The sequence below is a fragment of the Tachyglossus aculeatus genome, chromosome 13 (genome assembly GCF_015852505.1).
Source record: "Tachyglossus aculeatus isolate mTacAcu1 chromosome 13, mTacAcu1.pri, whole genome shotgun sequence".
NCBI lineage: Eukaryota > Metazoa > Chordata > Mammalia > Monotremata > Tachyglossidae > Tachyglossus > Tachyglossus aculeatus.
The window spans coordinates 3,781,380-3,807,787 of NC_052078.1; the positions used below are offsets into that span (position 1 = coordinate 3,781,380).

Below are 26,408 nucleotides of genomic sequence, written 5' to 3' on the forward strand. Positions count from 1 at the left end.
GGCTGCGGGCGCCACGTGGGACGGGGATCGGGTCCGGTCTGCTGAGCTCCTAGCTACCGGGGCGCTTACTATAGTGCTTAGAGCGTAGTAAGCGCTGAACAAGTAGAATTTGGGGGAGAAAAACCAAGACGACCTCAAAGAGGCCACGTGACCCGAAGGCGCCCAACATCAATCAATCAGTCAATGAATCAATCGTATTTATTGAGCGCTTACTGGGTGTAGAGCACTGTACTACGCGCTTGGGAAGTACAAGTTATCACCATCAATAGTATTTATTGAGCGCTTACTGTGTGCAGAGCACTGTACTAAGCGCTTGGGAAGTCCAAGTTGGCAACATCTAGAGACAGTCCCTACCCAACAGTGGGCTCACAGTCTAAAAGCAGCGTGGCCCAGTGGAAAGAGCCCGGGCTTTGGAGTCAGAGGTCACGGGTTCAAATCCCGGCTCCGCCAACTGTCAGTTGGGTGACTCTGGGCAAGTCACTTCACTTCTCTGTGCCTCAGTTACCTCATCCGTAAAATGGGGATTAAAACTGTGAGCCCCTCGGGGGACAACCTGATCACCTTGTAACCACCCCAGCTCTTAGAACAGTGTTTTGCACATAATAAGCGCTTAACACATACCATCATTATTATTATTATGAGAAGCAGCTCAGGGGAAAGAGCCCGGGCTTTGGAGTCAGAGGTCATGGGTTCAAATCCCAGCTCCGCCAATTGTCAGCTGTATGACTTTGGGCAAGTCACTTCACTGGGCCTCAGTGACCTCATCTGTAAAATGAGGATTAAGACTTTGAGCCCCACGTGGGACAACCTGATCCCCTTGTATCCCCCCAGCGCTTAGAACAGTGCTTGGCACATAGTAAGCGCTTAACAAATGCCATTATTATTATTATTATTAAAAGGGGGAGACAGAGAACAAAACCAAACATACTAACAAAATAAAATAAATAGAATAGATATGTACAAGTAAAATGAATAAATAAATAAATAGAGTAATAAATCCTCTAATCAATGAAGGGCGGTTACCGTGGGGCGGGAAACCCCCAATCCCCCCATCCCTCCCATGGGCCGCTGACCTCCAGCCGCCATCCGCGCCGCCCGACGGGGCTTAGTGCGCCTGCGCGGGGCGCCCCATGACGTCACCCGGCGCGACGGCTCCGAAAGGGCTCGGTGCGCCTGCGCGCCATCGTGACGTCGCCCGGCGCGACGGGCCCGAGAGGGCTTGGTGCGCCTGCGCGGAAGCGCCCTCCAGCGCCCTCCTGGCGGAAGTGGGCAGCGGAGCCCCCAGCGCCATTTTTATCGAGGGCAAAGGAGGCCTGCGGGCGAAGGAAATAACCGTCAATGGGCTACTGGTGAAGCGCTCACCCCAGCCAATCAGTGCTATGGCTCAGTGGAAAGAGCCTGAGGTCATGGGTTCTAATCCCGCATCCGCCGCTTGGCAGCTGGGTGACCTTGGGCAAGTCACTTCTCTGAGCCTCAGTGACTTTATCTGGAAAATGGGGATGAAGACTGTGAGCCCCACGTGGGACAACCTGATCACCTTGTATGGCCCCCAGCGCTTAGAACAGGGCTTGGCACATAGTCACTTCACTTCTCTGGGCCTCAGTGACCTCATCTGTCAAATGGGGATGAAGACTGTGAGCCCCACGGGGGACAACCTGATCCCCCCCCCAGAGCTTAGAACAGTGCTTTGCATAAACGCTTAACAAATGCCATCAATATTATTATTATTAAGCACTTAGTGGATGTAGAGAACTATACTAGGCGCTTGGTAGAGTACAATACAGGAAGGTTGGTTGACACGTTCCCTCCCCACAACGAGCTTGTACTTTCATTCGAGCGTATTTATTGAGTGCTTACTGCCAAGCGTTTAGTACAGTGCTCTGCACACAGTAAGCGCTCAATACGATTGAATGAATGAACGAGCTGAGAGGCAGCATGGTCTAATGGGTAGAGCAGGGACCTGGGAGACAGAATAATAATAATGATAATGGTATTAAGTGCTTATTATGTGCCAAGTACTGTTCTAAGCACTGGGGGAGATAAAGGGTAATTCGGTTGTCCCATGTTGGGCTCACAGTTTTAATCCCCATTTTACAGATGAGGTAACTGAGGCACAGAGAAGTTCAGTGATTTGCCCAAGGTCACACAGCAGACAAGTGGCGGGATTAGAATCCATGACCTTCTGACTCCAAGCCTGTGCTCTTTCCACTAAGCCACGCTGCTTCTTTAAGGGCCTGGGTTCTAATCCAGACTCTGCCACTTGTCTGCTGTGTGACTTTGGGCAAGTCACTTAACTTCTCCGTGCCTCAGTTACCTCATCTGTAAAATGGGGATTAAGACTGTGAGCCCTATGTGAGACAGGGACTGTGTCCAACCCAATTACCTTGTATCTACCTCAGTGCTTAATATAGTGCCTGACACATAGAAAATGCTTAACGAATACTGCAATTATTATTATTGGGAATTAAGGCTGTGAGCTCCATATGGAACCGGGACTGTGTCCAACCTGATTTGCTTGTATCCACCCCAGTGCTTAGCGTGATGTACCTGGCACACCATGAGTGCTTAAAAAATACACAATTATGAACAGGCTTGCAGTCTGGAGGACTGTAAGATAGTTCACAAAAGGCTCGAGTCCTGTACATCATCAGTGGTATTTATTGAGCACTTATTGTGTGCCAAACAACTGTACTAAGCCCTTGGGAGAGAACAATACAAAAGAGTTGGTAGTTCCCTGCCCACAAGCAGATTACAGTCTAGAGGACTAAACTAGGTCACAAAAGGCTAATGTCTTGTAGATCATCAGTGCTATTTATTGAGCACTTACTGTGTGCAGAGCACTGTACTAAGCACTTGGGAGAGGACAATACAACAGAGTTGGCAGACATGTTCCCTGCCCATAAGGATCTTACGGTCCGGAGGACTGTCAGCTAGTTCACAAAAGGCTCGTGCCTTGTACGTAGTCTGTGGTATTTATTGAGCGCTTACTGTGTTCAGAGCGTTTAACGAAGCACTTGGGAGAGTACAGTTGCGAGTTCGTAGAAACGGTCCCTAACTAGAAGCTTACAGTCTAGAATGTGCCAAACACCATTTGAAGCCCTGGGGTAAACTACAAGAAGGTAAGACACAGTCCCTGTCCCACATCGGGCTCAGATTAAGGGAGGGGGAGAAAAGGTATTTAATCTCTGTTTTACACAGGAGGAAACTGAGGTACCGAGACTTTAAGTGACTTGCCCAAGGTCAGCCAGCAGACAAACGGAGCACCCGGATTAGAACTCAGGTCTCTTGACTCCCCATCCTCTTCAGTTTGCACTAGATTTTGTGGGGATCTGGGGAAAGAGGATTCTGCGAAAGGGGGAAATAGGAGCAGGGAGAAAGTCTGGAAGTTGGTGGAGGGGGGCACAGCGATGAGGCAGAGATTGGGATCTAGGCTGGAAGCTCGCTGTGGGCAGGGAATGTGTCAGCTAATTCAGCCGAGATGACTCTGACACCGTCGACATGTTTTGTTTTGTTGTCTGCCTCCCCCTTCTAGACTGTGAGCCCGCTGTTGGGTAGGGACCGTCTCTATATGTTGCCAACTTGGACTTCCCAAGTGCTTAGTGCAGTGCTCTGCACACAGTAAGCGCTCAATAAATACGATTGAATGAATGAATGAATACTCCCCCAAGCTTTTAATGCAGTGCTGTGCGCATAGGGACAGTAAATGGGAAACAGGTCTCCCCATTTTACAGTCGAGGAAGCTGAGGCACGGAGAAGTTAAGCGACTTGCCCAGAGGCCCCTAGCAAGCAATCGGCCGAGCTGGGATTAGAAACCCACTGAGAGGGGAAGGCAAGTCCTAGGACGGTGCTTAGAAAAGAGAAACCAAAGGTAGTAATAGTAGCATTTATTGAGCACCCACATAGAGAGGTGCACGACACTAATCTCTTGGAAAGTACGGAATAAAAAAATGACCCGTCTCCTGCCCTCCAAGGAGCTTACGGTTGCATGGGTCCTTGGCCATTTAGAAGAGTTACTCCTGTTAGTGTCAGATGGGTGGGTGGGAGAGAGGATGGCTGGATGGATCCCACTTAGAGCAGGACGGTATTTCCAGAAGCAAAGAAGAACCAGTTGTCGTGGGGCAGGGGCTGTGGAGCTCCACGGAGAAATGGGCCATCCTTGCAGACCGCATTAGGACATCACCGGCCTGCAAAACTGCAACCGGCCCTTCCGGCCCCGAGGGCTGGGACCCGCCAAACCCTAACGGACAACAGGACCGGACCTTGGCCGAGGAGGGGGGTCGTAGTTTCGACTTCAATGAAAATTCCAATCTGCCCACAACCTGGTTTCTTCGAGGACCGGCCTGATTTCTTCTAGACCCCCAGGCCGAGCGGCCCGCCCGAGCCCCACGTTGACGTCCAGACGTGAGCTGTGGGAGAGGGATTCCTCAGGGCTCCGTGGCTCATCCCGAAGACGTGTATCCACCAGTCCAAACCAACCCGCCCCCAACAGAGAGGAGGAAAAGGGAGCGGCCTCCCGGCCCACAATGCCCGGGAGGAGAAACCGAGGCACATCTGGACATACCCCACCCCATCAAGCCCCGGGGAGGCTGCAGCCGGAGGCGGTCCCTGCTGCTGGAGGTCAAAGGTGAGCCCCGATGATGGTGATCCCTCGCACTCCAGCTCTTGCTCTTCGGTCCAGGGCGGGACTGGGGCTGATGTGGGGGCCGCGGTCGCTCACACGTCCAAGCTTCTGGGGGGCCTTTGCCCCCCGCCACCTTCCCGGTCCCCCGGGGGTGGGGGCTCAGAGGAAGTAGGTTCCCAAGGACAGCAGGGCCGAACAGGTCTCCCGCATCACGTCCCAGTAGAGCTCGCGCTGCCAGCTGGCCAGCAGCCCCCACTCTTCTCGAGAAAAGTACACCACCACATCCTCAAACGTCACCGGCACCTGAAGGATCAGACCCCAGTGAGGACGGGGAGCGGGGACGGGTTAGCCGAGGGGGGCCCGGCCCACCCGCGAGCCCACCCAGCCCCCACGCTCCCGGGGACCCCAGCCCGTCAAAAAAATAAAATAAACGATGGTACTTGTTTAGCGCTTACTATGTGCAAAGCATGTTCTAAGCGCTGGGGGGATACAAGGTGACCAGGTTGGGGCTCACTGTCTTCACCCCCATTTTACAGATGAGGTAACTGAGGGACACAGCTGATAAGTGGCAGAGCAGGGATTAGAACCCATGACCTCCAACTCCCAAGCCCAGGCTCTTTCCACTGAGCCACGCTGCTTCTCTAAGTAGCTTGGGATTGGAAGCAGTGTGGCTTAAATGGCAATAGCCCGGGCTTGGGAGTCGGAGGTCATGGGTTCCAATCCTGCCTCCACCATATGTTTTCTATGCGACCTTGGGCAACTCACTTAACTTCTCTGGGCCGCAGTTACCTCATCTGTAAAATGATGATGGTATTTTTTTGTTAAGCGCTTACTATGTGCCAAGCACTGTTCTAAGCGCCGGGGGGGATACAAGGTAATCAGGTTGTCCCACGTGGGGCTCATAGTCTTAAACCCCATTCTTTTTACAGATGAGGGAACTGAGGCCCAGAGAAGTGAAGTGACTTGCCCGAAGTCACACATCTGACAAGTGGCGGGATTAGAACCCATGACCTCTGCCTCCCAAGCCCGGGCTCTTAAATGGGGATGAAGTCTGTGAGCCCCTCGCGGGTCAACCTGATTACCTTGTATCTCCCCCCGGCGCTTAGAACAGGGCTTGACACATAGGAAGCGCTTAACAAATACCATCATCATTATTATTATTGTTGTTATTTTAATAAGCAGCGGGGTGGACTCGGGAGACCATGAGCCCACTGTTGGGTAGGGACCGTCTCTCTATGTTGCCAACCTGTACTTCCCAAGCGCTTAGTACAGTGCTCTGCACACAGTAAGCGCCCAATAAATACGATTGAATGAATGAATGAATCTGGCTATTCCCCGTACCCGCAGAGGGGCCTCCTCGGCCATGGTGCTTCCGGTTCCGGTTCCGGTCCGGTTGGGTCAGGGCTCTGCGCTAGACGCCCCGGCGGCGGCGGCGGCGCCCGGCCTCCGTCCCGGGCTGGAGGGCGGGGCGGCCCGACGGACGCTCATTGGCTGCTCGCGCCCAGGAGGCGGGGCCATGGAAGGCAGAGCCTGGCGCTCATTGGCTGGCTGCGGCGGGCTCTCGCGCTCATTGGCCGTCTGCGCCGAGAGGGCGGGACCACGGAGGGGCTGGAGGGGAGGACGGGGAAGGAGAGGCGGAGCCTGGCGCTCATTGGCTGGCTGCGGCGGGGGCTCACTCCCATTGGCTACCTGCGCTGAGGGGGCGGGACCAGCGAGGGATTAGAGGGGTGGGGCTGAGGAGGGCGGGGAAGGAGCGGCGGAGCCTGACGCTCATTGGCTGCCCGCGCCGAGGGGGCGGGACCAGCGAGGGACTGGAGGGGAGGGGCCGAGGAGGGCGGGGAAGGAGAGGCGGAGTCTGACGGCGGAGCCTGACGCTCATTGGCTGGCTGCGTGGGGGCCTCACGCTCATTGGCTGTCCGCGCCGAGGGGGCGGGACCAGGGAGAGCTGGAGGGGAGGGCGGGGGCGAAGAGGCGGGGCCTGGCGCCCATTGTCTGTCTGCGGCGGGGGCTCACGCTCATTGGCTGCCTGCGCCGAGGGGGCGGGAGCAGGGAGGAAACCGAGAGATGGGGCACAAGGGTGGAAGGGGAGGGCGGGAAAGGAGCTGACGTTCATTGGTTCCCTGCGGCGGGGGCTGGCGCTCATTGGCTGCCCGCGCTGAGGGGGCGGGACCAGGGAGGGGCTGGAAGGGAGGGCGGGGAAGGAGAGGAGGGGCCTGGCGGTCATTGGCTGGCTGAGGCGGGGGCTCACGCTCATTGGCTACCTGCGCCAAGGGGGCGGGAGCAGCAAGGGACTGGAGGGCTGGGGCTGAGGAGGGCGGGGAAGGAGCGGCGGAGCCTGACGTTCATTGGCTGTCTTTGGCGGGGGCTGACGTTTATTGGCTGCCCGCGACGAGGGGGAGGGACCAGGGAGGGGCTAGAGGGGAGGGCGGGGACGGAGAGGCGGGACCTGGCGCTCATTGGCTGGCTGAGGCAGGGGATCACGCTCATTGGTTACCTGCACCGAGGGGAAGGGAGCAGGGAGGGAGGGAGGGCGGGGAAGGAGAGGCGGAGCCTGACGCTCATTGGCTGTCTGCAGCGGGGGCTCACGCTCATTGGCTATCTGCGCCGAGGGGGCGTGACCAGCGAGGGACTGGAGGGGAGGGCCAGAGGGGTGGGGCCGAGGAGGGCGGGGAAAGAGCAGCGACGGCTGGCTTTCATTGGCTGTCTGCGGCGGGGGCTGACGCTCATTGGCTGTCTGCTCCGAGGGGGCGGGACCAGGGAGGGAATGAAGGGCAGAGGGGAGGGGCCGAAGAGGAGGAGGGCGGGGCTGGTTCCTGCCGCGGACCTGAAGGGGGCGGGGATGGAGCCGTCGAGGGCTGACGCTCATTGGCTGCCTGCGGCGAGGGTTGACGCTCATTGGCTGCCTGCGCTGAAGGGGCGGGAGCAGAGAGGAAATCAGCGAGCACCATGTGGGGCCTCGTTAACTTCTATCTACGCCAACGCTTAGTACAGTGCTTGTCACCTAGCAACTCTTTATTACTACGTGCTGGGAAAGAGTCCACCGTTGGGAATTGGACGAGGTGACTGTCCCTTGGGGGTTCACGTCCCTGTATTATACTTACTCTGGTCATATAATAATAATAATGATGGCATTTGTTAAGCGCTTACTATGTGCAAAGCACTGTTCTAAGTGTTGGGGGGGGATACAAGGTGATCAGGTTGTCCCACGGGGGACTCACACTCTTAATCCCCGTTTTTACAGATGAGGGAACTGAGGTTCAGAGAAGTTAAGTGACTTGCCCAAGGTCACACAGCAGACATGTGGTGGAGTCGGGATTCGAACCCATGACCTCTGACAACAAAGCCCGGGCTCTTTCCACTGAGCCACGCTGCTTCTCTGATAATAATAATAAATAATAATAACGTTGGCATTTGCTAAGCGCTTACTATGTGCCGAGCACTGTTCTAAGCACTGGGGGAGATACAAGGTAATCAGGTTGTCCCACGTGGGGCTCACAGTCTTCACCCCCATTTTACAGATGAGGGAACTGAGGCCCAGAGAAGTTAAGTGACTTGCCCAAGGTCACACAGCTAACGAGTAATAATAATAATGACGGTGGCATTTGTTAAGCACTTATGTGCAAAGCACTGTTCTAAGCGCTGGGTGGCGGAGGTGGGATTAGAACCCACAACCTCTGACTCCCAAGCCCACTCTCTTTCCATTAAGCCACGCTGCTTCTCATTTAGTATTCATTCATTCATTCAGTCGTATTTATTGAGCGCTTACTGTGTGCAGAGCACTGTACTAAGCGATTGGGAAGTACAAGTCGGCAATATATAGAGACGGTCCCAACACAACAATGGGTTCGCAGTCTAGAAGGGGAAGAGCACTGCATTTGTGGGCGCTCAGTAAATACCACGAGGAACCAGCCCAGGCCCAAGGAGCCTGATGGGAAACAGGACCTGCTGCATGGACCATTTTCCCACCTTTCAACAGGCAGGGAGAGAGGGAGGGGCTGCTTTTTTAAAAATGGTATTTGTTAAGCGTTTAATATGTGCCAGGCACTGTGCTAAGCACTGGGGTAGACACTGGCTAATCAGGTCCAAAACAGTCAAAACTGTTCAGATTCAAAACGGGGGTTCACTTTGTCTTACTCCCCATTTTGCAGATGAGGTAGCATGCACAGAGAAGGAAAGCAGCGTGGCTTAGTGGAAAGAGCCCGGGCTTGGGAGTCAGAAGTCGTGGGTTCTGATTCCGGCTCCACCACTCGTCAGCTGAATGGCTTTGGGCAAGTCACTTCACTTCTCTGGGCCTCAGTTACCTCGTCTGGAAAATGGGGATTAGGACTGTGAGCCCCACAAGGGAAAACCTGATAACCTTGTATCTATCCCAGCGCTTCGACTAACGCTCATTCACTCATTCACCCAATTGTATTTATTGAGCACTTACTGTGTGCAGAGCAATCAATCAATCAGTCAATCGTATTTATTGAGCGCTTACTGTGTGCAGAGCAATCAATCAATCGTATTTATTGAGCGCTTACTGTGTGCAGAGCACTGTTCTAAGCGCTCGGGAAGTCCAAGTTGGCAACACATAGAGACAGTCCCTACCCAACAGTGGGCTCACAGTCTAAAAGGGGGAGACAGAGAACAAAACCGAACATACTAACAAAATAAAATAAATAGAATAGATATGTGCAAGTAAAATAAATAAATAGAGAAAAATGTACAGACATATATACATATATACAGGTGCTGTGGGGAAGGGAGCTAATCAGCACTGAACTAAGTGGCCGGCACACGGTAAGCACTTAACAACTATTATTTATTATGATTATTATGAACAGTGACTTGTCCAAGGTCACACAGCGGCAGGGGCTGGGATTAGAACCCAAGTTCTTCTGACGCCCAGGCCCCATCCACTCTGTTTTTCGAGCCAAGGAGGGTGGGGATGGCCAGGGAGAGGCTGGGCAACGAGGCGATAGCGCCGTGGGGGGAGGCGATAAGCAAGGAAGCACCTCTCCCTTCTCCAGCCGTTAGAGCTTTTGCTGCCCAGCGGAGTGGGGTCAAGTGGGGTGGGGGGATTGGATGGTGGAGGGGGGTCTTTGCTGGGCTCCTTGCTTCGGCCCCCTCCTCACTTCTCACCTCCTCTCTCTTCTCCCCGTCCAGCGACGATGGACTCCAGCGGATGCCCTCGGCTCCTGGCACTGCTGCAGCTCGTGGGAGAGGCCCTGCTGCTGGCTCACGTGCCCGCGGGTGAGTCGGTGCCCGTGGCCCCCGTCAGGCCGCGTGGCAGTGCCCGCGGGGATGGGGAGAGCTCTGTCCTAGACAGCTGGGGCCCGTGCTGAAGGAGAGGCCTGGAGGGGAAGAGAAGCCGCGTGGCCTTGTGGGAAAATCATCATCAGCATCATCAATCGTATTTATTGGGCGCTTACTATGTGCAGAGCACTGTACTAAGCGCTTGGGAAGTCCAAGTTGGCAACATATACAGTCCCTACCCAACAGTGGGCTCACAGTCTAAAAGGGGGGAATCACGGGTCCTGGGAGTCAGAGGACCTGGGTTCCATTTCCGGTTCTGCTTCGCGTCTGCTGGGTGACCTTGGCCGAGTCACTTCACTTCCCTGGGCCTCAGTTCCCTCCTCTGGAAAATGGCGATTAAAGCCGGGAGCCCCAGGTGGGGCTGATGACCTTGTATCTACGCTCAGAAGCAGCGGGGCTCAGTGGGAAGAGCCCGGGCTTTGGAGTCAGAGGTCATGGGTTCAAATCCCGGCCCCACCAGTTGTCAGCTGTGTGACTTGGGGCGAGTCACTTCACTTCTCTGGGCCTCAGTGACCTCGTCTGGAAAAGGGGGATGAAGACTGGGAGCCCCCCATGGGACAACCTGATCACCTTGTAACCTCCCCAGCGCTTAGAACAGTGCTTTGCACATAGTAAGCGCTTAATAAATGCCATCATTATTATTATTATACCCCAGCGATTAGTACAGTGCCTGGCACATAGTAAGTGCTTCATAAATACTATAAGAAAAAGAGGAGAGACCGACACAGATAATTCCCAAAAGGGTCTTAACAGAGACACAGTTATTACAGACATGGATTGCTGGGGGAAGAAGGTAGTCCTTGATTGGGAAGTTTCACGGAGGAGCGGGAGAGAGAGAGAAAGAGAAGATGGGATCAGTCAGTCAGTCCATCAGTCTTATTTATTATTATTATTATTAATAATAATAATAATAAATAATAATAAATAATAATAATAATAATATAATTATATGGGACATTTATAATTATATGGGACATTATATATGTCCCATATATAATAATAATAAATAATAATAATAATTAATATTATTATTATTATTATTATTAATGATGATGACATTTATTAAGCGCTTACTATGTGCAAAGGACTGTTCTAAGCGCTGGGGGGGAATACAAGGTGATCAGGTTGTCCCACGTGGGGCTCACAGTCTTAATCCCCATTTTACAGATGAGGTAACTGAGGCTGAGAGAAGTTAAGTGACTTGCCCAAGGTCACACAGCAGACATGTGGCGGAGCCGGGATTCGAACCCATGACCTCTGACTCCAAAGCCCATATTTATTGAGCACTTACTGTGTGCAGAGCACTGTACTAAGCGCTGGGGAGACTACAGTAGAACAATAAACAGGCACATTCCCCACCCACAATGAGCTTACAGTCTAGAGGGGGAAACAGACATGATTATAAATTTAAAAATGACAGATATGGACATAATAAGTGCCGTGGGGCTGGGAGGGAGCGATGGGGGCTATTCCGGGCATAAAGGAAGGCGTGGGCAAACTTTCGGAGGTGGGAGAGCTGAGGGGGCAGAGGTGAGAGGCCGGCTGCGAGGTGCGGGGGTGGGGGGGACTCTCTAACCCGAGAGCTGAAGTCTGGGGGCTGGAGGGGGGCCCCCATTTCCTTCCTTGGAGAAGCAGCGTGGCTCAGCGAAAAAAGCCCAGGCTTGGGAGTCAGAGGTCATGGGTTCAAATCAATCAATCAATCAATCAATCAATCGTATTTATTGAGCGCTTACTGTATGCAGAGCACTGTACTAAGCGCTCGGGAAGTGCAAGCTGGCAACATCTAGAGACGGTCCCTACCCAACAGTGGGCTCACAGTCTAAAAGGGGGAGACAGAGAACAAAACCAAACATACTAACAAAATAAAATAAATAGAATAGATATGTACAAGTAAAATAAATAGAGTAATAAATCTGTACATACATATATACATCTATACAGGTGCTGTGGGGAAGGGAAGGAGGTAAGATGGGGGGATGAAGAGGGGGACGAGGGGGAGAGGAAGGAAGGGGCTCAGTGTGGGAAGGCCTCCTGGAGGAGGTGAGCTCTCAGCAGGGCCTTGAAGGGAGGAAGAGAGCGAGCTTGGCGGATGGGCAGAGGGATTGGGGGCATTCCGGGCCCGGGGGATGAGGTGGGCCGGGGGTCGATGGCGGGACAGGCGAGAGCGAGGTACGGGGAGGAGATCAGCGGCGGAGGAGCGGAGGGTGTGGGCTGGGCTGGAGAAGAACAGAAGGGTGGTGAGGGAGGAGGGGGCCAGGGGATGGATGGACAGCCTTGAAGCCCAGGGTGAGGAGTTTCTGCCTGATGCGCAGATTGATTGGTAGCCACTGGAGATTTCTGAGGAGGGGAGTAACATGCCCAGAACGTTTCTGGACAAAGACAATCCGGGCTTTGTCAAATCCCGCCTCCACCCCTTGTCAGCTGTGTAACTTTGGGCAAGTCACTTCACTTCTCTGGGCCTCAGTGACCTCATCTGTAAAATGGGGATTAAAACTGTGAGCCCCACATGGGACAACCTGATTTATTACTCTATTTATTTTACTTGGACGTATTTACTATTCTATCTGTTTTGTTAATGATGGGCATTTAGCTTTCGGCCTATTTGTTCTGACGACTTGACACCCGTCCACGTGTTTTGTTTCGTTGTCTGTCTCCCCTTTCTAGACTGTGAGCCCGTTATTGGGCAGGGACCGTCTGTCTCTTCCTCCCTTCAAGGCCCTGCTGAGAGCTCACCTCCTCCAGGAGGCCTTCCCAGACTGAGCCCCTTCCTTCCTCTCCCCCTCGTCACCGTCTCCATCCCCCACATCTTACCTCCTTCCCTTCCCCACAGCACCTGTATATATGGATATATGTTTGTACATATTTATTACTCTATTTATTTATTTTTATTTTATTTGTACATATCTGTTCTATTTATTTTATTTTGTTAGTATGTTTGGTTTTGTTCTCTGTCTCCCCCTTTTAGACTGTGAGCCCACTGTTGGGTAGGGACTGTCTCTAGATGTTGCCAATTTGTACTTCCCAAGCGCTTAGTACAGTGCTCTGCACACAGTAAGTGCTCAATAAATACGATTGAATGAATGAATCACCCTGTATCCTCCCCAGCGCTTAGAGCAGTGCATTGCACATAGTAAGCGCTCAACAAACACCACAATTATGATTGTTCTCAGCCGCTCCTTCCCGGCCCGCGGAGGCCTCCACGATCACCTCCAGAGCCGGGGAGACCGTCAGGCTGCACTGCAGGCCCCATCCCGCCGGGCAGCCCATCCGGCGGGTCTCGTGGACCCTCCTCCAGGACGGCCCCCACGCCACGGTCCACAGCTACTCGAACGGCACCGACCAGCTCGAGGACCAGGACGCCAGGTTCGCCCGCCGCACGGGGCTCTCCGTCCGGCCCGGGGAGGCCGTGCTGACGCTCAGGGACGTCAGGCCTCGGGACAGCGGGACCTATCGGTGTCACCTGGGGGACGGCCGGGCGGCCGTACCCCGAGACGTGTTCCTTCATGTCATGGGTAACTCGTCCGTTCATTCATTCAGTCGTCTTTATTGAGCGCTCACTAATAATGATGGCATTTATTAAGCGCTTACTATGTGCAGTAAGGAGGTTCCAAGGTGATCAGGTTGTCCCACGGGGGGCTCACAGTCTTCATCCCCATTTGACAGATGAGGTAACCGAGGCACAGAGAAGTGAAGCGACTTGCCCAAAGTCACACAGCTGACAGTTGGCGGAGCCGGGATTTGAACCCATGACCTCTGACTCCAGAGCCCGGGCTCTTTCCACCGATCCACTTTGCTTCTCAAACAGATACTGGGCTAGCCCTGGGGAGAGGACAATAGAATAATATTCATTCCTTCAATTGTATTTATTGAGCGCTTACTGTGTGCAGAGCACTGGACTGAGAGCTAAGTCGGCAACATACAGAGATGGTCCCTACCCAACAACGGGCTCACAGTCTAGAATAGTAGACAGATACCTTCCCTGCCCACAGCGAGCTTTCAGTCTAGAGGTAACTCGTGGGGCGGGGAGCAAACTTTCACCTCAGGCAAGGCCCCGCCGCCCCATCCACCCGGGTCCCATCTTTCTAGAGAGGCCCAGGGGGATTTTGGAGGATGCTACCGTTCCCATAGTAACCACAGGGACCACTTTCTGCAGGAGGACAGTTTGAGGAGGGCATAGCAATAATAAATAATGCTTTGCACATAGTAAGTGCTTAATAAATGCCATTATATAAAAAAAATAATAATGATGGTATTTGTTAAGCACTTACTACGTGCCGGGCACTGTACTGAGCCCTGGGGTGGATACAAGCAAATCAGGTTGGACGCCATCCCTGTCTCACGCGGGGCTCAGGGTCTCAATCCCCATTTTACAGAGGAGGCAAGTGAGACTCAGAGAAGTGAAGTGACTGGCTCAAAGTCACCCAGCAGCCCCGGGCCCGTGCTCTATCCACTATGCTACAAGCGGCAGGGTCGGGATTAGAACCCATGATCTTCTGAGTCCCAGGCCCGCGTTCCATCCGCTCCGCCGTGTTGCTTCTCGTAGGACTCGGTGGCCCATCCAGCTGGCTCGCCGTGCCCAGCGATTCTCAAACTGGGGCACCGAGGGAGGTGGGAAGGCCGAGTGGGAGGGGGATTTATTCTCCCCTCTCCCTGGATCCGCTCTGGAGCGGGAGACGGGCTGGGAAGAGGAGGGGGTGTGCCGGCGGGCTGGGGTGAGGAGGGCAAAATGGGACCCACGGGTCTCCGGGCCGTGTCTCCGTGTCACAGAGGACCGGCACTCCGTCGTGATATACGGGATGCTGGGCTTCATCGTCACCGGCCTCGTCGCCTGGCTGGTGTCGTGCGGGGCCCTGTGCAAGACCGGCGAGCTGGACTGCGGGGGTCCGCGGACCCCAGGCCCGACGCCCGAGACCACAGGGTGGAGCCACGCGTGAGCTTGCCCCCCGCGACCTGCCCCCCGGCCTAGAAACCGCCATCCAGTCTGCCCCTTCCAAAGATGGCACCCTAATAATAATAATAATAATAATGGCATGTATTAAGTGCTTACTATGTGCGAAGCGCTGGGGAGGTTACAAGGCGATCAGGTTGTCCCACGGGGGGCTCACAGTCTTCATCCCCATTTTCCAGATGAGGTAACTGAGGCCCAGAGAAGTGACTTGCCCACAGTCACACAGCTGACAATTGGCGGAGCCGGGATTTGAACCCATGACCTCTGACTCCAAAGCCCGGGCGCTTTCCACTGAGCCACGCTGCTTCTCACTGAGCCACGCTGCCCTAGGGCATCATTCGTTCACTCAACTGTATTTATTGGGCGCTTACTGTGTGTAGGGCACAGTACTAAACACTTGGGAGAGGACAATATAACAGAGTTGGTAGACACATTCCCTGCCCGCAGCCAGCTTACAGTCTAGAGGGGGAGACATAATTCTCCAAAACGGCGGGAACCCTGGCCAACCCTCTTGCACAATCGCTGATTCATCTGCTGGCCCCAGAGGATGCTGGAAGTGTGGGCCAGGGCGGCTAGGGGCGACTTCAGATAGTAATAATAGCATTTGTTAAGCGCTTACTATGTGCCAAGCACTGTTCTAAGCACTGGGGAGGATACAAGGTGATCAGGTTGTCCCACGTGGGGCTCACCGTTTTAATCCCCATTTTACAGATGAGGTAACTGAGGCCCAGAGAAGTAAAGTGACTTGCCCAGAATCACAAAGCTGACTAGCGGCGGAGCCGGGATTAGAACCCGTGACCTCTGACCCCCAAGCCATACTTCAAGAGAGAGGCAGCTGCCTCGGGGCCCACGGTCAAGCCTGGGATTCAGAGGACCTGGGTTCCAATCCCGGCTCCGCCCATTGTCAGCTGGGTGACTTTGGGCAAGTCACTTCACTTCTCTGTCCCTCAGTGACCTCATCTGTAAAATGGGGATGAAGACTGTGAGCCCCCGGTGGGACAACCTGATCATCTTGTAACCTCCCCAGCGCTTAGAACAGTGCTTTGCACATAGTAAGTGCTTAATAAGTGCCGTTATTATTATTATTATACTCTCCCAAGCACTTAGTACAGTGCTCTGCACACACTAAGCGCTCAATTCATTCATTCAATCACATTTATTGAGCGCTTACTGTGTGCAGAGCACTCTACTAAGCGCTTAAATAAATACGACCAACTGACTGAATGACACACAATAAAGGTGCTTAACAAATACAGTGCCTGACACATAGTAAGTGCTTAACAATTACTATCATCATTGTTATTATTATGATTATCATTATCGAAGAGGCGGTGAAAATTTTGAGAGCGATGGCATCGCAACCCTTTGGCTGCCCGGATCACAGAGGGACCAGCAGCCTATTGGCTCCCCACCAGCCAATCAGAACCCCGGAGTCAATCAATCAATCAATCAATCGTATTTATTGAGCGCTTACTGTGTGCAGAGCACTGTACTAAGCGCTTGGGAAGTACAAGTTGGCAACATATAGAGACGGTCACTCATTCATTCATTCAATCGTATTTATTGAGCGCTTACTGTGCGCAGAGCACTGTACTAAGCGCTTGGGAAGTACAAGTCGGCAACAAATAGAGATGGTCCCTACCCACCAGCGGGCTCACGGTCTAGAAGGGGGAGACGGACAACAAAACAAAACACGCGGACAGGTGTCAAGCCATCAGAATAAATAGAATTAAAGCTAGATGCACATCATTAACAAAATTAATAGAATAGTAAATATGTACAAGTAAAATAGGGTAATAAGTCCATACATACATATATACAGGTGCTGTGGGGAGGGGAAGGAGGTAGGGCGGGGGAGATGGGGAGGAGGAGATCACCAGGCTCATCGTGGGCAGGGAATGAGTCTGTTTATTGTTGCATCCTACTCTGCCCAGTGCTTAGTACAGTGGTCTGCACATGGTAAGCGCTCGCTAACTACGATTGGATGGATGAATGAATGAATGAATGAATAACAAATACCATAATAATAATAATAATGGCATTTGTTAAGCACTTACTATGTGCAAAGCACTGTTCTAAGCGCTGGGGGGATACAAGGTGATCAGGTTGTCCCACATGGGGCTCACAATCTTAATCCCCATTTTACAGATGAGGTAACTGAGGCTCAGAGAAGTGAAGTGACTTGCCCAAGATCACACAGCAGACATGCGGCAGAGCCGGGATTCGAACCCATGGCCTCTGACTCCCAAGCCCGGGCTCTTTCCACTGAGCCACGCTGCTTCTCTAAGAGGGGCCCGTCAGTATAAGGGGCACGAATCCAAGTGCAAAGGCGACTCAAAAAAGGAGACGGAGAAGGGATCCTGGGCACCTTCGACCCTTTAGCCTTTTTTAATAGCGTCCACGGGTCAGCTCGAGGAGCTCGAGTCCCCCCCGAAGTTCACGGTCCTTCCGCGCCAGCTCCGGGCGGTCCAGGGCTTGAGGAGGGCGGAGTGGAGGCGAGGCAGCCCCGCGCCCGGGGCGGAGATGATGTCCCCGAAGAGCCGGTCCAGCTCGGCATCGTGGCGGACGGCCTGCTGCAGGTGCGCCGGGGAGATGCGTTGCCGGCCGTGGGCCCCGGCGGTGTGACCGGCCAGCTCCAGGAGCTCGGCCGCCAGGTACTCCAGCACGGCGGCCAGGAAGACCGGGGCGCCCGCGGACACCCTCTGGGAGTAGTGGCCGCGGCGCAGGAAGCGGTCCACCAGGCTCACCGAGAACCGCAGCCGGGCCCGGGAGGAGCGAGAGCGGCGAGGGCCCGAGCGGCGCGGGCCGGCGCGGGAGCCCTCCGGAGAGGGCACGCGGTCGGACATGACGACGCTCCTCCGCGGCCCTGGAGGCCCCAGCCCTTTATAATCCTGAGGCCGGGCGGCCCGATTGACCGGAGCAAAGCCGACGGGGCCTTTTGTCGGCCAGTCCTGGCCGGTGGTGAGGTCATAAAGGAACCACGGGCTTCCGGTCGGGCCCTGTCTCTGGGATCGGTTTCTGCAGAATCATCAGGTTGGACACAGTCCCTGTCCTTCATAACTTTGGTTTCTGGTATCGGTTAAGCGCTGGGGTCGATACAAAATGATCAGGTCGGACCCAGTCCCTGCCCTTCATAACTTTTGTTTCTGGTATCAGTTAAGGGCTGGGGTCGATACAAAATGATCAGGTCGGACATAGTCCCTGTCCTTCATAACTTTTGTTTCTGGTATCTGTTAAGCGCTGGGGTCAGTACAAAATGATCAGGTCGGACACAGTCCCTGTCCTTCGTAACTTTTGTTTCTGGTATCGGTTAAGCGCTGGGGTCAATACAAAATGATCAGGTCGGACACAGTCCCTGTCCTTCATAACTTTTGTTTCTGGTATCTGTTAAGCACTGGGGTCGATACAAAATCATCGGGTCGGACGCAGTCCCTGCCCTTCATAACTTTTGTTTCTGGTATCGGTTAAGCGCTGGGGTCAATACAAAATGATCAGGTCGGACACAGTCCCTGTCCCTCATAACTTTTGTTGCTGGTATCGGTTAAGCACTGGGGTCGATACAAAATCATTGGGTCGGACGCAGTCCCTGCCCTTCATAACTTTTGTTTCTGGTATCGGTTAAGCGCTGGGGTCAATACAAAATGATCAGGTCAGACACAGTCCCTGTCCTTCATAACTTTTGTTTCTGGTATCTGTTAAGCGCTGGGGTCAATACAAAATGATCAGGTTGGACACAGTCCCTGTCCTTCATAACTTTTGTTTCTGGTATCGGTTAAGCACTGGGGTCAATACAAAATGATCAGGTTGGACACGGTCCCTGTCCTTCATAACTTTTGTTCCTGGTATCTGTTAAGTGCTGGGGTCAATACAAAATGATCAGGTCAGACACAGTCCCTGTCCCTCATAACTTTTGTTGGTGGTATCGGCTAGGCACTGGGGTCGATACAAAATCATCAGGTCGGACGCAGTCCCTGTCCTTCATAACTTTTGTTTCTGGTATCGGTTAAGCACTGGGGTCGATACAAAATCATCAGGTTGGACGCGGTCCCTGTCCCTCATAATAATAATATTTGTGGTATCTGTTAAGCGCTTCCTACGATCCAGGCACTGTACTAAGCGCTGCAGCAGATAACAATAATAATAATGATGGGGTTTGTTAAGTGCTTACCGTCCTTAAGCGCTTACCCCATCCTGCCCCCGGCCTGGATCGCCCTCCCTCCTCAAATCCGACAATGACTCTCCCCCCATTCAAATGGGGATTAAGACTGTGAGCCCCCCGTGGGACAACCTGATCACCTTGTAACCTCCCCAGCGCTCAGAACAGTGCTTTGCACATAGTAAGCGCTTAATAAATGCCATTATTATTATTATTATTATTATTATTATTATTATTATTATTATTATTCAAAGCCTTGTTGAAAGCCCATCTCTTCCAAGAGGCCTTCCCTGACAAATCCCCCACTTTCCTCTTCTCCCGCTCCCTTCTGCATCCGTACTCGCTCCCTTTGTTCTTCCCCCGTCCCAGCCCCACAGCAGTTACGTCCATATCTGTCATTTATTTATTTCTATTAATGCGTGTCTCCCCCACTCTAGACTGTCAGCTCGTTGCAAGCAGGGGATGTCTCTGTTTCATTAATTAATTAATTGAATATGGTATTTGTTAAGCGCTTACTATGGGCCAAGCACTGGTTCTAAGCACTGGGGTAATAATAATAATAATAATAATAATAATAATGGCATTTAGTAAGCGCTTACTGTGTGCAAAGCGCTGGATAGAAGGTCGTCAGGTTGTCCCACTTGGGGCTCACAGTCTTAATCCCCATTTTACAGATGAGGTAGTCGAGGCACAGAGAAGTGGCTTGCCCAAGGTCACACAGCAGACGAGTGGCGGAGCCGGGATTAGAACCCACGTCCTCTGACTCCCAAGCCCGGGCTCTTTCCACCAAGCTACGCTGCTTATTGTTGTATTGTCCTCTCCCAGGTGCTTCGTACAGTGCTCTGCACACGGTAAGCGCTCAATAAGTACGACTGAATGAATAAATGAATTCATTCAATCGTACTTACTGAGCGCTTACCGTGTGCACAGCACTGTACTAAGTGCTTGGGAGGTGCAGGTCGGCAGCATCTAGAGAGGGTCCCTACCCACCAACGGGCTCACAGTCTAGAAGGGGGAGACGGACAGCAAAACCACACATGTGGACAGGGGTCAAGTCGTCCGAACCACCAGAATTAAAGCTAGATGCACATGGTTAACGAAATAAATAGCATAGTAAATGAATGAATGAATGAAATCAGTCCACTCCCTGGAGCTGCTCCACAAACCTGTTTGTTTCCTTTATTAACCTGAGGGAAGAAAGGCCCAGGAAATGGGGGCTGGAGGCCAGGGAGGGGAGGGGGCCGGCTTGGGCCCAGCCCCACCAGGGCTCAGGCCCGGGGGACGGGAGAGGGACGGGGGAACACTTGGATCTTCAGGTTCCAGGGGGCTACTTGGACTCCTCCGGCCTGCTTACTGCTGAGGCTCTTCTGTGGGAGACAGAAAAGGGGGGGGGAATAAATACATTTATTTATTTATCCTTTCTTTCTTTTTCTTTCTTTCTTTCTTTTTCTTTCTTTCTTTCTTTCTTTCTTTCTTTCCTTTTTTTCTTTCCTTTTTTTCTTTCTTTCTCTTTCTCTCTTTCTCTCTCTCTCTTTCTCTCTTTCTTCTTTCTTTCTTTTCTTTTTCTTTATTTCTTTCTTTCTCTTTCTTTCTTTTTCTTTCTCTCTTTCTCTCTCTCTCTCTTTCTCTTTCTCTCTTTCTCTCTTTCTTTCCTTTTTTTCTTTCCTTTTTTTCTTTCTTTCTCTTTCTCTCTTTCTCTCTCTCTCTTTCTCTCTTCTTCTTTCTTTTCTTTTTCTTTCTTTCTTTCTTTCTTTCTCTTTCTTTCTTTTTCTTTCTCTCTTTCTCTCTCTCTCTCTTTCTCTTTCTCTCTTTCTCTCTTTCTTTCCTTTTTTTCTTTCCTTTTTTTCTTTCTTTCTTTCTCTTTCTCTCTCTCTTTCTCTCTCTCTCTTTCTCTCTTCTTTCTTTCTTTTCTTTTTCTTTCTTTCTTTCTCTCTCTCTCTTTCTCTCTCTCTCTTTCTCTCTTCTTTCTTTCTTTTCTTTTTCTTTCTTTCTTTCTTTCTTTCTTTCTCTTTCTTTCTTTCTTTTTCTTTCTCTCTCTCTCTCTTTCTCTTTCTCTCTTCTTTCTTTTCTTTTTCTTTCTTTCTTTCTTTCTTTCTTTCTTTCTTTCTTTCTTTCTTTCTTTCCTTTTTTTCTTTTTCTTTCTTTCTTTCTTTCTTTCTCTTTCTTTCTTTCTTTTTCTTTCTCTCTCTCTCTTTCTCTTTCTCTCTTTCTCTCTTCTTTCTTTCTTTCTTTTTCTTTCTTTCTTTCTTATAAATTTAAATTTATTTATTTATTCATTTACTTTACATGCATTTAAATTGATTTATTTATTTACTTTAGATGAACTTAAATTTATTTACTTAAAATAAGCTTAAATTTATTTATTTATTTAAAATGAATTGAAATTTATTTAAAATAAATTTAAAATTATTTATTTAAAATAAATTTAAATTTATTTACTCATTTATTTAAGGTAAATTTAAGTGTGTTTATTCATTTAAAATGAATTGAAATTTATTTAAAATAAATTTAAAATTATTTATTTAAAATAAATTTAAATTTATTTATTCATTTATTTAAGGTAAATTTCAATTTATTTATTTATTTAAAATAAATTTGTGTGTTTATTTATTTAAAATAAATTCAAATTTATTTATTTATTTGAAATACATTTAAGTTTATTTATTTGAATAGAATTTAAATTTATTCATTCATTTATTTAAGATAAATTTAAATTCATTTATTTATTTGAAATAAATTTATTTGTGTGTTTATTTATTTAAAATAAATTTAAATTTATTTACTTATTTACTTTAAATGCACTTAAATTTATTTATTTATTTATTATGAATTTAAATTCATTTATTTATTTACTCGTTTCTAGTAATGTCTGTCTCCCCGCCTAGACTGTAAGCTCATTGTGGGCAGGGAGGGGATCTATTGTTTTATTGTAATAATAATCATGGTGGTATTTGTTAAGCGCTTACTATGTGCCAAGCCCTGTTCTAAGCGCTGGGGGGCTACAAGGTGATCAGGGTGTCCCGCTTGGGGCTCACAGTTTCTACCCAAACGTTCAGGCCGGTTCTCCCCACTCTAGAACCTCCGGTGGTTGCCCAGCCACCTCAGCATCAAAGACAAACTCCTCACCGTCGGTTTTAACGCCCTCCAGCCCCTTCCTACCCCTCCTTGCTGCTCTTCTCCTACCACTCAGCCCGCACACTTGGCTCCTCCAGTGCCAACCTCGGGTGAATGTGAATGCGACTACTTCGTGTCTGGCTGGACCGACGGGAGGATGCGGGGGGCGGTGGGAGCGGGGCCGGGGGGCTACCTCTGTAAGGGAGGATACACTTCTTGGCGCAGCCATTGAAGCAGCACTTCTTGTTGTCGTGGCAGTCCCAGTCTTGGACGCACTCGCTCTTCTCGATGCAGGGCTGGGCCACCCAGGTCGGCGACTTCGGGCATTCACCGGCCTTCTCTGCGGGAGTGGAGGCCCTAGCGTTATCATCCCCAGCCCTCCTCCCCGCCCACGTCCGCTCCAGGGACCCCTGCCCCGGCTCCTGTGCCGGCCGGGGGTCCGGGGAGGACTGGGTGAGGGGCCTGGGTGGAGCGGCTGTGCCCACGGGGGGGGATCGACGGCCCTTGCCGTCCCCTGGACGCTCCTCGTCCTCCAACACGTGGCCTGCCTGGTAGGGTTTGGGGACTGGGAGTCTAGTTCGTAGGGGAAGGGGCGCATGCTGGTTTCTTCGAGGAAAGGAGAGGGGGACCGGATCCGCCAGGCCTAACCAGGCCCACCTGGAGCCCTTCTCCCAACCCCGCTGCCCTATGGGATCCGACAGGGATGACCTCCCCCCGTTTCCCAGCCCGGTGGGCTCCATCCCACCCCCCGCCATCCTCAGCTTGGATCTGAGGATCCCGGGGTCCGGAATGGCGGGCCCGGCGGCCGGAGGGCGGCTGTGGCTCCTACCTTGAATGGGAGCCACACACTGGCGAGAGCAGCCCATCATGCAACATTTCTGCTCGTCTGGGCAGATGCTGTCCTCTTGGCACAACTGCTGGCAGTCGTTTGGGTCCATGTTTTCCAGAACTGACAGGGGGCAGGACCCTGCCTTCTCTGGAAAAGATTACCCCCCCATCGCGGGGGAGGGAGGATCAGCCCCAAGCGTCCCCCTCCCCACCAACCTCACAGCTCCAGGCGGGTCCCGGGCCTGGGGGCCGGGGTAATAATAATAATAACGATGGCATTTATTAAGCGCTTACTATGTGCCAAGCACTGTTCTAAGCTCTGGGGAGGTTACAAGGTGATCAGGTTGTCCCACGGGGGGGCTCACGGCCTTCATCCCTATTTTACCGATGAGGTAACTGAGGCCCAGAGAATCAATCAATCAAACAATCGTATTTATTGAGTGCTTACTGTGTGCAGAGCACTGTACTAAGTGCTTGGGAAGTACAAGCTGGCAACATAGAGAGACAGTCCCTACCCAACAGTGGGCTCACAGTCTAGAAGGGGGAGACAGAGAACAAAACCAAACATACTAACAAAATAAAATAAATAGTGAATAAATAATAAATAATAAATAGTGAATAAATAAATAAATAAAGGGAAGTGACTTGCCCAAAGTCACACAGCTGAAAAGCAGCAGAGCCGGGATTTGAACCCCTGACCTCCGACTCCAAAACCCATCCTCTTTCCACTGAGCCACGCTGCTTTCTCCCCATGGGGAAGTCGGGGGAGCTAAACTGGAACCGTTTCCCAATCTCATTCATTCACTCGTTCGTCCAATCGTATTTATCGAGAGCTTACTGTGTGCGGAGCACTGTACTAAGCGCTTGGGAAAGTACAATACAACAATAAACAGTGACCTTCCCTGCCCACAACGAGCTCACAGTCTAGAGTTAGGGAGACAGACACCAATGCAAATAAATAAAATTGCAGATATCTATAATCCCCGCTGCCCCCGCAATCTGCACTTCATCCCCAGCTCTTAGCACCAAGCAGAGGGGCTTTAGTGGAAAGCGCCTGGGCCTAGAATCCGGGGAGCCTGGGTTCTAATCCCGGCTCTGCCACTTGTCTGCTGTGTGACCTTGGGCAAGTCACCTCACTTCTTTGTGCCTCAGTTCCCTCATCTGTAAAATGGGGGTGAAGACTGTGAGCCCCACGGGCGACTGGGACAGCGTCCAACCCAATTTGCTTATAGTCACCTCAGAACCTGGAACATAGTAAGCACTTAAATACCACAGTTAATATTATCATTGTTATTACTTGCCCACTGGGTGGACTGGAGCCAATCGCTTAACTTCGCAGTGCCTCAGTTTCCTCGTCTGTTTGAATGGGGGGTGAAATAACTGTTCTCCCTCCCCCTTAGACTGTGAGTCTTTTGCGGGGCGGGGACTGTCTGACCTGATACGCCCTGTATCTACCGCAGTGCTTGGCACAAAGTAAAAGCTGAACAAATGCCACATCTCTCTCTTCACGCGAGAAGCAGCGTGGCTCAGTGGCAAGAGCACGGGCTCGGGAAGCAGAGGACGTGGGTTCTAATCCCGGCTCCGCCACTTGTCCGCTGACCCCCTGAACTTCTCTGTGCCTCAGTTCCCTCATCTGTAAAATGGGGGTGAAGACTGTGAGCTCCAAGTGGGACAGCCTGATTACCCTGTATCTCTCCCAGCGCTTAGAACAGTGCTTGACACATAGTAAACCATCACTATTATTATTACGCCATCGTTGCCCACCTCCCCCTGGGCATGGGCTGGTGAAAGGGAGCGATGCTACTCAGAGTGAGACCCCGGAGAGATTGTAGGGTGTGAGGGCTGGAGAACTTATGTCCAGATTTGTAATTTATTGATTTCTGTTCATGTCCGTCTCCTCCCTCTAGACTGGAAGCTCGTTGCGGGCAGGGAACGTGTCTACCAGCACTGCTCTGTTGTACTCCCCCAACCAATTAGTACAGTGCTGTGCACACAGTAGAGGCCCAGTGGGTAGACCCCGGGCCTGGGAATCAGAAGGCCTGGGTTCTAATTCAGGCTCCGCTGCTTGTCTCCCGTGTGACCCTGGGCAAGTCACTGAACTTCTCTGTGCCTCAGTTCCCTCATCTGTAAAATGGGGATTAGGACTGTGACCCCCTTGGGAGAAGAGGGACTGTGTTCAACCTGATTAGCTTGTATCTATGCCAGTGCTTAGTACAGTGCCTGGCACGTAGTAGGTGCTGAGCAAATATCGCTGAAAAAAAGGGCTCAATAAATATGATTGATTGATGGATTGACTGAGAGGTGAGGACCCTGGGGAGGGAAGGAGCAGCTTCAGGGGAACGGGGCACGGCCGCAGAGCCAAGGGGAGAGAGAAAGAAGGCTGGGGAGACTAAGGGGGAGAAAGCTCTGTGGCAGGGTCTGAGGGGAGACCCCGTCAGAGATCCCAAAGGATTCCTTCCAGAGCTGGGAAAAGCTGGGAGGCAGGGCACCTGGATTCTGGTCCAGACCCTCCGGGTGACCCAGGGTGGGTCCCTGCCCCTCCCTGAGCCTCAGTCGCCCATCTCCGCTTCTCCCGGCCTCGCAGGTGGAGGCCGGAGAGGCAGCGGCCTCGTTCACGCCCTCGCTCACCTCCAGATCCGGCTCCGGGATCGGCCCTGGGGAGGGTAAGCTGGGAATGAGGAAGGTTGGGGGCCTGGGGGCTGGAAATGGGAGGCTCTGGGTGGAGGGCAGAGACGAGGGTAGGTCACGGGCCCCGGGGGCTGGCGCTCGGGTTTAGACTGTGAGCCCACTGTTGGGTAGGGACCGTCTCTATATGTTGCCAACTTGTACTTCCCAAGCGCTTAGTACAGTGCTCTGCACACAGTAAGCGCTCAATAAATATGATTGATTGATTGATTGATTGATGGGGGCCTGGTGGATCAGGACAAGCTGGGGGCCTGAGCACCAGAGAGGAGGGCAGACCAGGGCCCCGGCCGGTGGGGATCAGGGTAGTGAGGGGTTCGGGATGCCGGGAATCGGGATGCTGGTCCGGACCGGCCTCGGTCCGGGGGGAGGGATGGGCAGGCGAGCCCCCCAGGGGCCCCTCTCACCTGGTTTCGGGTTGACGGCGGTGGCCAGGGCCAGGAGGCCCAGGAAGAAGAGGCGACACCAGGAGGCCTGCATGATGAGGTCGGGGCTGAGCTGAATGTCCACCGTCAGCCGCAGCTGGGATTTAAAGGGGGGGCCCAGGGGCGGGGCCCGGGGGAGGGGTCCGGGGGAGGGGACCAGGGGGACAGTCCCTTAGGGACCAGGCCTGGCCCCACCCCCAGCTCCGTGGGGCGGCCCCGGGGAGCAGGGTCAGCAGAACTAGGACTCTGGGGGCTAGTCCCATCCAGAGCCCACGGCCCATCCCTCTCTAATCCCTCGGGAGGGAAGTGGCAGAGGGCAGAGGCTAGGGGAAGGTG

At 52.2% G+C, this 26,408-nt stretch overlaps 3 protein-coding genes across 3 annotated transcripts; 1 reads left to right on the forward strand and 2 right to left on the reverse strand.

Moving 5' to 3' along the window:
* Nucleotides 1-6,019: 6,019 nt before the first annotated feature.
* Nucleotides 6,020-8,572, reverse strand: LOC119936075 (vegetative cell wall protein gp1-like). Its single transcript, XM_038755457.1, has 8 exons — nt 8,564-8,572; nt 7,446-7,529; nt 7,116-7,250; nt 6,883-7,034; nt 6,635-6,801; nt 6,390-6,566; nt 6,311-6,315; nt 6,020-6,229 (listed from the first exon to the last, which is right to left on the reverse strand). The coding sequence occupies exons 1-8, from the start codon at nt 8,570-8,572 to the stop codon at nt 6,020-6,022; spliced, it is 939 nt and encodes a 312-aa protein (XP_038611385.1).
* A 1,202-nt stretch (nt 8,573-9,774) lies between these two features.
* LOC119936076 lies at nt 9,775-17,950 on the forward strand. The gene is made up of 3 exons (XM_038755458.1): nt 9,775-9,856; nt 13,090-13,431; nt 17,325-17,950. The coding sequence occupies exons 1-3, from the start codon at nt 9,775-9,777 to the stop codon at nt 17,948-17,950; spliced, it is 1,050 nt and encodes a 349-aa protein (XP_038611386.1).
* A 2,235-nt stretch (nt 17,951-20,185) lies between these two features.
* Nucleotides 20,186-26,145, reverse strand: LOC119936374 (waprin-Phi1-like). The gene is made up of 4 exons (XM_038755960.1): nt 26,055-26,145; nt 22,967-23,113; nt 22,331-22,477; nt 20,186-20,390 (listed from the first exon to the last, which is right to left on the reverse strand). The coding sequence occupies exons 1-4, from the start codon at nt 26,125-26,127 to the stop codon at nt 20,374-20,376; spliced, it is 384 nt and encodes a 127-aa protein (XP_038611888.1). The 5' UTR covers nt 26,128-26,145; the 3' UTR covers nt 20,186-20,373.
* Between the last annotated feature and the right edge of the window lie 263 nt (nt 26,146-26,408).

Coding starts and splice junctions, on each gene's coding strand:
- LOC119936075 (XM_038755457.1), bottom strand. Junction 7,251..7,445: donor TCCATCCCCGCCCCCTTCAG/GTCCGCGGCAGG, acceptor CCTCCCCTCCAG/TCCCTCGCTGGTCACGCCCC. Junction 6,802..6,882: donor CTCCCGCCCCCTTGGCGCAG/GTAGCCAATGAG, acceptor CCTCCCTTCCAG/CCCCTCCCTGGTCCCGCCCC.
- LOC119936076 (XM_038755458.1), top strand. CDS start 9,775: ATGGACTCCAGCGGATGCCCTCGGCTCCTGGCACTGCTGCAGCTCGTG. Junction 9,857..13,089: donor GCTGGCTCACGTGCCCGCGG/GTGAGTCGGTGC, acceptor GATTGTTCTCAG/CCGCTCCTTCCCGGCCCGCG. Junction 13,432..17,324: donor CGTGTTCCTTCATGTCATGG/GTAACTCGTCCG, acceptor CTTCCGCGCCAG/CTCCGGGCGGTCCAGGGCTT.
- LOC119936374 (XM_038755960.1), bottom strand. CDS start 26,127: ATGCAGGCCTCCTGGTGTCGCCTCTTCTTCCTGGGCCTCCTGGCCCTG. Junction 23,114..26,054: donor CGCCGTCAACCCGAAACCAG/GTGAGAGGGGCC, acceptor AATCTTTTCCAG/AGAAGGCAGGGTCCTGCCCC. Junction 22,478..22,966: donor GTGTGTGGCTCCCATTCAAG/GTAGGAGCCACA, acceptor CCACTCCCGCAG/AGAAGGCCGGTGAATGCCCG.